The 12,919-nt window shown below is 42.3% G+C and overlaps 1 protein-coding gene across 2 annotated transcripts in view; it reads right to left on the bottom strand.

The window, feature by feature from the left end:
• The window catches only part of MTMR7 (myotubularin related protein 7), a 50,345-nt gene extending 47,154 nt beyond the window's left edge, over positions 1-3,191 (bottom strand). For both annotated transcript variants that reach the window (XM_054203038.1, XM_054203039.1), the window contains exon 1: positions 2,959-3,191. In XM_054203038.1, coding sequence (XP_054059013.1) covers positions 2,959-2,982 — 24 coding nt within the window. In that variant the 5' untranslated portion in view covers positions 2,983-3,191. The remainder of the gene's footprint in view (positions 1-2,958) is intronic.
• Between the last annotated feature and the right edge of the window lie 9,728 nt (positions 3,192-12,919).

The raw sequence follows: 12,919 nt of genomic DNA, 5'->3' as shown, positions 1-12,919 counted from the left end.
AGGTCCATTTACAGACAAAGCTGGTTAAAGGACAGGAAGCAAAGATTAGGGCTTAATGTTCTCTTTTCAGGATGGAGAGGAGTCAACAGTGAAGTCCTACAAAGTCTGGCACTGGGACTGGTTTTATTCAACTTTATCAGTGACCTGAAGAAAAGAGTAAACAGTGAAATCTTCAAGTCTGTGGATGATCATAAGCTATCTTAGATAGCCGAATGTTTTACCTGTGGCACTAAAACTCCAGAAGAGCCTCGCAAAACAGTGTGGGCAAAAGATACACGAACTTCAACACAGATAGACATAAAGTAGCTGTGTTCTTCCATAGGAAGAACAACCTATAGATAGAACAACCTGTAGAGAAAGCATATCTACACAACCATGGACTCAGAACCGACAGTTACCAAACAGGAACAAGGTCTTGGGGTCATTGTTGGCATTTCTCTGAAATTTTTAGGATCCAGTGGGTTGTGATCAAGATTTCCGGTAAAGGCATGGATAAGGTGAACATGGAACTGTTATTCGCCAAATCCTCGAAGCTAGAAGCAGAGGGTATTGCATGAAACTATTAAGAACTTTTTAACAGATAGAAGAAAGTAATTTTTTTGTACAGCCATGATCTTCTGGAACTTGCTTCCATGCAGGCTGCAGAGGGAGAGGGTGTCAGCATGTTTAGAAGGAGCTTTGGCAAACTAACACAGAGGGGTCCATAAATGACACTGATCAAACCAGGAAGGGTTGGACCCTCATACAGCGGTGGATGCTGAGAAGGTGCAGAAGGTGGCTAGGTTTACATGCTCTCCTTCTGCCGTTGTCAGACACACAGTAGTGACCTACATGAACGACTGGTCCAACTGGTATGGAATTTCTTTCCACTTTTTTAATGACAGTTATGTTATATCAAATTAACTTTAATATTTACAAACCATTACTCACTATCATTATATATCAACTCCTAATGGACATCGTGTGACATAGACTTTTTTGTACTGCCTTTTGAAGGAAGAGTTTTTACTTGGGGCAGGAATTTTGTTTTCAGATGTTATTAAGTTTATTAATTTTCTAAGGATGGGATTTACCTTGATTTTCCATTTGGCTGGGTTTGCAAATCAAGGAAAGTGTCATTATTCTGAGATTAATACCTTTAAAGAGTAGGGCAGTTGCTTGTCAAATTTCTTTCAGAGCATAACTGGATGGAGTGAGTAAATGTGATACCGGAGACTACCATGTGATACAGTGAGAATATCCCTATATTCACATAGCTTTCCCCCGACTATTTTTACATTGCTGGCGTTGGAAATCATGTAACATTAAATTCCAAATTATCAAAAACAAATTCAGTAAAAACAAAAACAAAAAACCCCAACACTGTTCTGGTGGCTTATTTTAAGCTGAGTTTTTTTGAACAAACAACTCAAAGGTATCAGTTCTGCTAGGTGCCTAACTGTGGGTACACTGACTTGTCAGTGTATTCAGGAGTAACTGGAGAGATGAAGTATTTCAGTACCTACTCATGTTGAATATTCTGGATTTTCTACATTTATGTAAGAAATTTTAAACTATTTTTGTATTACTTGTACCTTTAAATCATTCCTTCCAAACTGCTTTATTATATTAGAGAGAGAACTTTTAGCATAGCTATAATGTAAGGGCACGCCAGGAACCAAGACTGCAGAATCACCTCACACTGAGTAAGATTTTCGGTGTCTTGAGTCATCAGTACAGTGTCTTCTCACAGCTGTCAGATGCAGAAATGCGTTTTACATATGCATAGTAACATTTTAAGGCCTTGCTTGTAGAAAACCTAACAGATAAGCTTCCATTGCCAGCAGCGGATACTTGTGCGGGCCTTCCATTCACAGAAAACCATTTATTTTTAAGATTTTTTTCTATCCTTATTGATTTGTTTTCACTATTTTCCTCTTTTGTGCTTTTAGCATTCTTCAGCTAATGGTCAGAAACATCTGTTCAGCCAACTTTCACTGATCGTTTCCTACCTGTGGTAGGATATGTTCTTACTATTCTGATATTCTTCCTTTCCACAAAGGCAGATAATAGATCATGAAATGAGACGAGAGAAAAGGCAGTTGCTATAACTGCCTATCTTCTTAATATATTAGCAGTTTAACACCTAAAGGCTCAAAAATATACATTAAGTATGAAGAGGCCCTAATCCAAAATTCATGTCATCATACTAGGTAACAATAAAAACTAAATAGGCACAAATCAAAAACAAGTAACTTCTTAATCGCAGGTGTCTGGGTACATAAATAAATAAATAATACGAAAATATATCCCACCCCCACTTCAAATTAACATATTGCTCAGGTTCATTGTTTATGATTATTTTTAGTCTAAATTTTCTGTGTTTCAAAACTGCGTCCTCTTTTTTTAGAGCAAGATGGCAATTTTGTTAACAAATACAGGCCTCACGCTTAGAAAGCTGTATAAAAAGAATGACTACAGTGGCCAAATGTCGGTATACAAACACTAAACAAATTCAGCACCAGGTTTGAAATACTGGGGTAAACTAAAGGCATCTGAAAAGCAGATAGCTCACCTCTCATTTTGGATACCTACAACTCACGGACAGCATGTCTGTTAACAGGAGGGACTGAATAAAAGGCAATTAAAATGCCCGATAAATCCTCAGCCGCCATCGCAAAACAACGTGTCCACCTCTCGGCGGATTTCGTAGCAAACTGTCTAAAAAAAAAAAACCCTAAAAAAACTCGCAGCAACTCCAAAGCAGGCAGAGGACGGCTGAGGACAGCCTCAGGCCCGCAAGGCTCCAGCCTCCTCCCAGCCGCGGCGGGGATGGACGCCGGGGGGACGGACGGATGCCGCGGGGACGGACGGATGCTGCGGGGACGGACGGATGCTGCGGAGATGAATGGTGCGGGGATGGGTGCTGGGAAGACCGGGGCCCCGGGCCACCTCTCCCCGCCGCCCGTCGGGACCAACCTTGGGCATCCGGATGTGCTCCATGGCGGCAGCTCCTCATCCACCTACCGCAGCCGGCAGAGGCAGCCCTACGCACCTGGCTTCTCTCCTATTTTCTCCTGCCAGCCCTGCTTTAAAAAAAAAAAAAAAAAATTAATTTTTTTTTCCCCCTTCGTGTTTTCCGGCGCAGGTAGGAAGGAAAAAAGGAGGATTTATTCAAAGCGGATAAGGTGCCGGTCTGTGGCTGCTGGCTGGCTCCACCTCCCCGGCCGCTGCCATGCTGCCCGGCGCGGGGGATGCTCCGCTCGGCGCCCGCCCCGCCGCGACCCCGCTCCCCGCCGGCCGCTCGCCACCCCCGCCCCCCGGGCGACTAACGGCACGACCTGGGGGCGGCTCTGCGGCGGTTGGCAGCCTTATCTACAATTGCATCGCTCTGCCCTGTCTTTCAGGAGAGATAAGATCGGAAAGATAAGATCAGAAAGATAAAGGGAGCTCTGTCTGAGATCGTCTCCCCCTATTTTTTTTCTTGTTCTCTGGCCCAGTGGGTGCTGCATCTCAAAGACAAAAGCTGTGCTTACTGAAACTGAAGCACTGAATTTTGTTTATCTCAAGCTCTGCGTGTCTGTCTTTCTATAATTCACGATTTTGCTGCATCCTCAGATTTGCACGAGGGGAGGGTTTTTGTGACACATGATTTTCAGTCTTATGTCTGAAATTACTTGCCCCTTCCTTTGCCGTGCCTGGTCCATGCAATGTGGTACCTCTTGGAGAAAAAAGAAATGCTATGGAGCTGGTTTCCCCAGCTTACCTGCAAAAGATGAAGAACAAGTATTTCTAATCATCTTTGAATTGCTATCATATTCTGAGCAAAAAGAGAAACTTCCCAGTGTTAATACCAATGTGCAAATGACTAGAGGTGCTAATATATTACTTCTGATAAACCATAGCCTTTGAGGCTTGTAAAATGCCCAGGTGTTCTGCATTGATCAATGTATTCCAGCGATTCTTTAGAAAGAGGACTAGCCTTGTCAAGGGCTAGAAACAAATGTGGAGACCTGTCAAACCTCACAAAGGCCATGGCAAGAGCAGCAGAAGCTCCCTACATATCCTTCTCTTGCCTGCAGAGAACAGAGCGTGCTTAATCTATTTGGTGAAAGCTAAAACATGGGCTGAAAATAAGATGAGGCCAGCAAAAATGTGAAAGCATTTTACCCCAAGGGAAAAGGAACAACAGGTCTAGCTGTACTGGCTCCAGTCCTGCCAACGTTGCTCCAGTCCTGACCCTTTCTTGCTAAGGCATGGCTAGATTGTTCAGCATCATGGGGATTTTTATGCCAACTCTTTTGGTTAGAGGAGACAGAAGCTGTACTATCATGACTGGAATATGTGTAATCCCTGGATTTGACCATTCTTCTTCCTTCCTCCTCTGTTTTAGCCCATTTCTGCCCCACTTTCTCTCATAGTTCAACTGCTGTTATCGGTCAGGAGTGGCTGGTATGACCATAATCTGAGACACCATCAACTGGATGAAGACTCTTCTCTTCTGAGAGGTTTTAATCATTCCGTTTCCCTCTGTTTACTCAGATCTGAAATGAGGGTTGAAGATACCATTTTCTGTTTGAAAATTCACTGGCTGGTGTCCATAAAAGTGTATGAATTGTGTAAAGAGTGGACTTCACAAGACTCTTGATCGGTGGCATATTTTGCTCTCTGTTTTAGGCCAGAGCTATCAGAATCAATTAAGAATTAACCACCCATGAAATATGTTTCCTTTGTAGTTATGCCTGATGTGATTCACTGCATACATTATCATCTTTTGGCATTTGCTACCACCAGTGAGTAAGTAAAGTTGGAAGAAAGCACAGTTATCCTTTCAGTCCTCAGAGATATTTACTTCTTCTCTGGTACATCTTGTGATTCGTTACAGCCAAATTCAAGTCCCACTGTTGATGGCAAGAAGACTGTCAGACTTAAGTGAGAATGCGCTTTATCTCTGCTTCACATTCATCAAGAGCTGCAAAATTAAGCCATTTCTCAGAGGAGACTGTTTATGTAGCAATCAGTTGCTCGACATACTGCCAGAATTTTTGACCTCTCTTGGGCTGGTAAAATAATTAATGGGCGAGTGCAGCTATAAACAGAACTTTGGTTTAGATAAAAGTTGTGCCTTTTGCAATTGTCATGGAAAGCTGCAGTAAGCACAACCTTCTAAAAATTCTCTGACGTTTTTCATTTGCATTTCACACTCATGGAAACAGCTGTCTGTTTTAACAGTCCTGGAAATGAAATCCTCTGTCCACAGTAGAGGTACAGTGAGGGTAATGACAAAGAATAACACTCCACAGTCTACTGCTCTGACTCAACTAAGATGTAAGGGCAGGAAAATTAACTTGCCATGCCTACATAGGTTCTGACCTATCTGCTGCAAGTGCCGACAAGGCTCTTGGCTAACGTCACATGAAGAAGGCCAGTCACTGAGGCCTAGAATGACACCAGTGTACTTATTTTCTATATCCATAAGCAGTTGAGTCGGCTTTCAACGTCATCCAGTAAAACCTAAAAGCACAAGTATCACTTCCAATATGTAAAAAAAGACTTCAATGAAGTCGTCTGAATGCTCAGACATTTTACATCTGTTACTACCTATCCAGGTGGGCCTGGATTTGAATCATCATGTTAGATTTGGAATGCTTTGTAGACTTATTTTTATTTTACAATTATATTTTACTAGTTTAACGGTGGTTTCCTGTAGGCTGCATTTTAATATAATACAAACTCAAAGACTCAATTTATGTACTTGCATTAATACTTATTTTCAAGTGTAGTCTACAGATGGTCATTCAGATTTATAGACATACATTAAATACTATCATGTACGGAAGAAATCAACTTGAAATTGGTGGTATAACAGCTTTGTTGCTCGGACAACTATATCCAGCATGACAGAATCCTATGCCTGAAGAGTCTGGTATGTGGGATGAAGACGTGGAGGTTAGGGCAGCCCATGTTGCTCTGGGCTAAAGGCAGACAGTACTGGTTTGAGTGCAGCTTGGGGGTTGCGGATAACATTTTAGGCACATCTACTTTGTAGTTTGAAAATTCTTTTGCTCTACTGTTTAAACCCCTTCATAAGGTAGGAAAATTATAATTTCTTATTTCCTTTTGTCAGGGATTTTCATGCCACTTTTCAAATTATAAAGATTAATGCTTCGGGAACATGGTAGTGGAGATACTATCACAGCCTTTTAAAATACAAATGCCAAAACCCCATAAATTCCTGTTTGCTTATTTAAGGACTTCGGACACTAATATCAATGGGAGTGGCAGAACCTCCTTGCAGAAGTCTGTTACAGGAGCTGTGTGACCTAATGATGACCTGTATGATCTCATCTTTTTAATAGCCCAATGCACGAGAACCCTAGGAAGACCAACAGTACAACGGTGTTGCTGAAGAAACAAGAAGGCTTTTGAGGAAGGTTTTTAGCAAGCCTCTTTCCAACACAAAAGTGCATTAGGAGCACATGTCCTTAGCGGCCACTGTAACATTGCAGCGTTACAGCTTCTTTCCAGATGAGCTTCCCTTGGTGCCAAGGTCTTGGAGAAGAGATGCTCCAGCCCTACACTACTGCATGTACCTGTAACATGCTCACAGTATGGCTGAAATGAAGAGTTGCCAGTGCAGCAAGGCAGAGCACTAGTTTGATTTTCCTTCTTCTTGCCTTGGCTTCAAGCCCAGCAGGTCCTCTGCCTATTCTCTGGCTTGGTGTTTATCTGGCTTTGGTGTTTGTAAGCCAAGTGAGCTTGCTGCACCCTTTGCTTCATCTTGGCTGCCTAGTTTTCAGTTACTGGACCTGTTGGAACAGGTCCGGAGGAGGCCATGAAGATGATCAGAGGGCTGGAGGACCTCTCCTATGAAGACAGGCTGGAAGAGTTGGGGTTGTTCAGTCTGGAGAAGGCTCTGGGGAGACCTTATAGCTCCTTCCAGTACCTAAAGTGGGCCTACAGGAAAGATGGGGAGAGACTTTTTATGAGGGAGTGTAGTGATAGGATGAGGGGTAACGGTTTTAAACTGAAAGAAGGGAGATGTAGATTAGATTAGGAAGAAGTTCTTTACTCTGAGCATGGTGAGACACTGGAATAGGTTGCCCAGAGAAGCTGTGGATGCCCCATCCCTGGAGGTGTTCAAGGCCAGGCTGGATGGGGCTTTAAGTAACCTGGTCTAGCGGGAGGTGTCCCTGCGCATGGCAGGGTGGTTGGAACTAGATGGTCTTTAAGGTCCCTTCCAACCCAAACTATTCAATGATTTTATGATTCTATTTTTGTGTGATACAGAGGCAACGGGGCCAGCTGAAAGTGAGCGGTGACAGTGAACCAGGTGAGTTAAAGGGTAAAGGCGGGAAGTGAAAGTTATGAGAAAACAAACTGAGAGAACTGGGCTGGGGGATGCTGAGGTGAGGTAATTTCACTCACTGGGGAGATGTGGCAGGCACTCATACACTGTAGCATCGAAACTCCTGTTTGTCTGTTACCTATTGCCACCACCGACAGCAGCCAAACAGCCAAGGGTGCAAATGTACATGGGCAGCTTGTAGGTGTCTTGACAGTGTTTACACCTAGGACAATTAGTACCATGGATTCAGACACAGTGTGTCTGTTTATATTTGTTTCATAACTTCTGAACTTTTTCAGGGAACAAGCAAGTTTCTTGTGGCAAGCGCACTCAGACACACAAACTTCTCCCCCAGTTAATCTCTCAGGAGCTGCATGTGACAAGGTAACGGATACAGGGAGCAGCTTTCACTTTATTGTTTAACTCAGCTAACTGTTACTAGGTTTGACCTTTTAACATTTCCTTCAAGAATTACTCAAAGCAATCTTTGATTTTGCCTTGTTATAAAACATTGTCACAGTGTTATAAAAGCAAATTTATGCAGGAAAGAAAACCGTCAGACCTCTGCAAATTGGAATGGTTTTGATCCTATTGTGCAGATAGATGAAGGGATGTTATATGATATATGATGCGTCATACATTGTACGTGGTACCTGGCCAGATATAAGGTAAATCTCCAGCTATGCACAGAGACTTGGAAGAAAAGACAATTTATTAATTTTTAAAGAACTTATTTTTCATTAAAATCTATCAGAAAAAGTGATTCTTCCACTTAAAAATGGGAATTGGATATTTTGCAAGTGGCTTTACTACAGAATTGGGTATCGGCCATGAGTGACAGTGAGTAGTTGAATTCTCTTGGAGAAGAGTTGTTAGGAAGCTGTCCCAGCTCCCATAGAGTCATGAAGGGATTCTCCAAAGTGTAGCATTTGTGATACTCTGACTACCTTTACAATATCTCATCCGGAATCTTAGGCAGGAAATATTCCCTTAAATGATATTAAAAAAAAAAACTATATATATATAAAAATATGCAGTTTTATCTTCTCAGACCCTTTCCATTAAAACGTTCAGTCACAGGCTCAGCTGCAACTTAGAAGAAGAAAATAAGACAACTGAGTTCAAAGCAGACCACAACTGTGTGCAGTCTGAAGCAGTATTGTTCAACGAAAAATAAAATCATGATAGCAAGGCAGCTTCCAACATTTTCACAAAGAAAATTTTCTTAACTTAAGGGACTGTATTAATGGTCTGCCTACAGCATTTTTCCCAACATGAAGAAAAAGGAATGGACACGGTATATTTGGGTTTAGGGAAAAAAGAACAGAGAAGAAAGAAAAAGTGGTTAGCAGAGGAAATGTATCCCATGATCTTTGTGTAAGAATTAGTTAAAGCTATGTTTAAAATACTGAAGAGTTAGTTTATCTTGAAACTTCCCATTGACCTATGATGATTATAATTCAGTCAAGCGAATGTGGCCTTTTCAGTTATGAGATTTATGCATGAGTTTGTGGTGGCAGAAAATTATTTTCCATTACTTTCCAGATTTTACAGAAGCTCCAATGCTATATATAGAGAAACAAAAAAATGGCATTTGTTTCACAAAAATATATAATAAAAACATCACTGAAATTCTGCTTCATATCCCAAATCCACACCATATGAAAACATACTTTTCAGATAAATAATTTGTTTCTCTCTGCATTTTAAAAGGAAATCTTAAGATTAGGTTTTTGGTGGGTTTTTTCTTGGTTTTTGGTTTTGGTTTTGGTTTTGGTTTTTTTTTTAAATAAAGTGCTAAAGCTAAACACTATTCTTTGAATGTCTATGCAGAACAGCTGAAACTGATATGATTCCTATCATCTTACTGACAAGCAGCCATCACTGGAAGTGGCCAGAATCAGTTTTGGCTGACTCGTGCCTCTTAGAATCCTTCTGAATTTCAAGTGATCGCCTTGGCCTCTTATCTACCACAGTATTAAGGAGATAAGCTGACACTGTGAAAGTTGTCAGTGAAGTCTCACTTACTGACCTTCTGTGAAAAGGAGGTTCAGATTACGTGATAATCTTTCAGCTACTGGCAAGCAATTTAGTTTTGGAGAAATAGCTGATTAAGCAAGGGTCACAGAAACCTCAGCGTTAAGACTGAAAGGGTGTTATGATTGAGTTCACATGTGCTTTTCCAAAATTTGTCCAGTTTTATACTTGGATTCTCTTTGTTTCACTTTCACCTGGTCATTATTTTTCAGGTTCTATCACTGCTTCTTGGGTTTGGGGAAAAAATTAAATTTTGGGGTGGGTTCTGAAGACAGTTTGAACTGCTTCTGGCATTCCCAGGCTGAATGTCTTTTCTTTAACTCCTGAAAGTTTCTCACCCTGTGTAGTATTAGATTTATGTTCTTGATCTCTGACAATTATTTTCATAGGTTATGCATGAGAAGACAGCGTTTCACGTAATCTGTTCCCAGAGTGGAATGTCCAGGGTATTGTTCCAACATACTTTTGCTCACTGGTCACAGTCAGGGTGCATGAATTAACATGGTTGAAAGGTCCTCATCTGAGTGGAAAGGATGTGATCCCTAGAAAAACATATGTGTGGGATGAGATGTATCATTAACTGCAGATAGCTACAGATATGGTTGTACGTAACCTTCCACTCTGAGGTTAACGGTTAACTAACTTAATGATGATAGTCAACACATAGAGCATATGTCTACACTGTATTTTTGCTGCATGCCATGTCATGAACCACTGAACTGAGCGAGTTGTTACTTGCCAGTTTACATCTCTAATGCCAATCTACATCTGTACAAGTCTCAAAAGAACCATTCACATCCGACTGGCTCAATAGCTATTCCATGGTCTTGGTGCCCACACAGGGTAGACCCTTCTGTGGCTTATGCTTGCCAGCCATCTGCCTGGTGCACATTATACACATTTTATATGTAAGAGCAATACTCCAGAGTCTGGTCCTTCCTGGCCCTTCTCTCTTCCTCTGTGATGCTCCTGCTCTCTGGTGCTGTTTTTCAAGTCAGGCTATGGCAACTGGCCTGATGCTGTTCGACCATGCCAAAGGGGACACCAACACATATCCAGATCTGATCATCATGCAGAAACTGCTGCTAGTGCAGCTGGAAAAATATGCTGAGGAAATACTCCTAAAAGAACAGGATACTGGGTGCTGCTCTGGGCTTTGGTTGGAGTCCACTGAGGTCTCCTCAGAGTCAGAAAAGATTTTGCCTCTATAAAGCTAGGAATGGGACTGTACCATTGTAGCCCAAGCTGACTACTGGGGTAACAGAACTTGCAGATATGAAGGTTCACATCTGAAAGCCTCTATTTCTAGTTGTTCCCTGCCCTTCAGCACCAATATACGCCCTTCTCATCATTTATCTCTGTGGAAGAGGGCGTACATCAGTTTGTAGACCTTCACTACTTGTGACTGCTACTACTACTACAGTCATGCTTGCTGCTGGCCAGTCAGTTTCCACAATAGTGTGTCATTGTTGGTGTGATCATCATGGACAGCTCCTACTATCATTTAGTCAGCATCGGCAGCATCCCCAAGAACACGGCAACTTTGCGACTTCCATCCATTGTCAAAATTCACAGTGGGAAAATCAGCAGTATTTACATTCTCCCCCATGTTGTCCCCACCCAACTGATGCATTTATAGGCTTGTGATGGTAAGTCTTCTGAAATTTTTAACTTTTCAGAGACAAAGAAGCTGGTACCCTCTTCCCTCTGGGGTATATCAAGATACAATGACCCAGCCACCACTTGCAGCACAGGTCTCCCTACTACAGCAGGGGTATTCAGACAGCCTGCAAGCTTATGGTCAACTACCCCTAGAGCCAAAAGGGAGCATTTATTCCAGCATTTTATGATAGAGGACTCTGAAGGATAAACTAGGTACTGATAGTCCAATGCCATCAAACTTATACCTGCCTGCCTTATTTTATCTATTGCTGCTTATTGGTCTCAGACATCCCTTCCCAAAGGGCTGCCCACAGCCAAATCTCAGGGCAGGAACAGGCCTAAGCAGAGTAAGTGTCCTTACACCCTCCCTAGTATAAGATGGTACTGCAGAATGTATTCATAAAATAAAACTTTACGATGTTTGGTACATGCACAACAATACCTCGGCCAACATGGCCAGCAAGCAGTGTCAGGAATGTAATACCATATTAAATACTAGTGTAGTCAGCAGGATTAAAGAAAGATGGAACCAAACCAGCCAAGCAAAATAAACAAAGGCCTATGTGTCCAATGAGCAGAAAAAGGAAAACAGAAACTTTCTTCTCAAAAGGATGTAACTAAGTGTTACGTCCTACGTGGCTTCCAAACAGCTGTTCTTCACTCAGTTTGGGCTGTGGAGTCCATGCTCTGGCATTACCTCCTCCCCAGCTGGTGTGGGGTTAGGAGCTTGTGGCAAAGCTGTCTCTAGACTCTTGAGAGCCTGAAGGATCCGGTGGCTACCCCAAGAGGAAGGCTAATACGAGATCAGATTAGGAAATTGACCCTGATGTGCCTTAACCTGCAGGGTCAGGAAACTCACGTGTCTCCTCCACAACGGCCTTGATCTCTTGCCTTGGCTCCTTCTCTTTGGCTTCTTTGTGAATCTTCACCATGAGTCACCAGACTTAAATTTTCATCCCACCAGTGTACACAGTGGTAGAGATGTATCATTTCCCTTAGGAAGATGGTCTGCTTCCATAGGGCCTGCTCCTTCTTTCGTTTGAGGTCCTTCCTTCTGTAAATCTACCCAGGGTGCTGTCTGGATGATTCCACCCCTGCCATGCCAAACAGCAACTCGACTGTAGTCTTGCAGCTGCTAGAAGCTACATGGAGCTCTCAACCTTTTTTCTGCTCAACTGTCAATGATACAAGGACTCTGACAATCTTTGAGTGACCCATCTTTAGTTTGATGAGCTTGCCAGTATGACTGAACTGAAGGCAGATGTTTCCCTTCCTTGTAGGACTACAGGGAAAGATATTCCTGACTTAAGCCCACAGAGATCAGGAAATGTTAGTGAAAACAGACTGAAAAGAATCATAGAATACCAGGTTGGAAGGGACCTCTGATCCAACCTTTCTTGGCAAAAGCACGGTCCAGACAAGATGGCCCAGCACCCTGTCCAGCTGAATCTTAAAAGCACCCAGTGTCGGGGAATCCACCAGTTTCCTGGGGAGATTATTCCCCAGGTTATGGATGTCAGTTATAGCTGATTGTTCCCACTGTGAAAAATTTTCTTCCTGTGTCCAATCAGAATCTCCCCAGGAGTACCTTGTACCCATTACCCCTCATCTTTTCCATGTAACTCCTTGTAAAAAGGGAGTCTCCATCTTCTTTGTAGCCACCCTTTCAATACTGGAACGTAGTGATAAGGACTACACCTGATGGGTGGGGGCAGATGGAGGAAGAAAGAGCAAAACAAATTGCCAGACTGACAAGGCAGAAGTACTTTCGTGGACTGGTGTTCAGGGAACACATTCCCTGCCTTAAGGTTTCACGTATGTTGAACTTCAAAAATGTCTGTCTGTAGTGTTCATTACATATTGTTACATGGAAAATAAATTTCAGAGAACATT

This window comes from Rissa tridactyla, chromosome 5, assembly GCF_028500815.1.
Source record: "Rissa tridactyla isolate bRisTri1 chromosome 5, bRisTri1.patW.cur.20221130, whole genome shotgun sequence".
NCBI classification, from domain to species: Eukaryota; Metazoa; Chordata; class Aves; order Charadriiformes; family Laridae; genus Rissa; species Rissa tridactyla.
The sequence above is the reverse complement of the archived record's forward strand: the minus strand, read 5'-3'. Positions and strand labels throughout refer to the sequence as shown.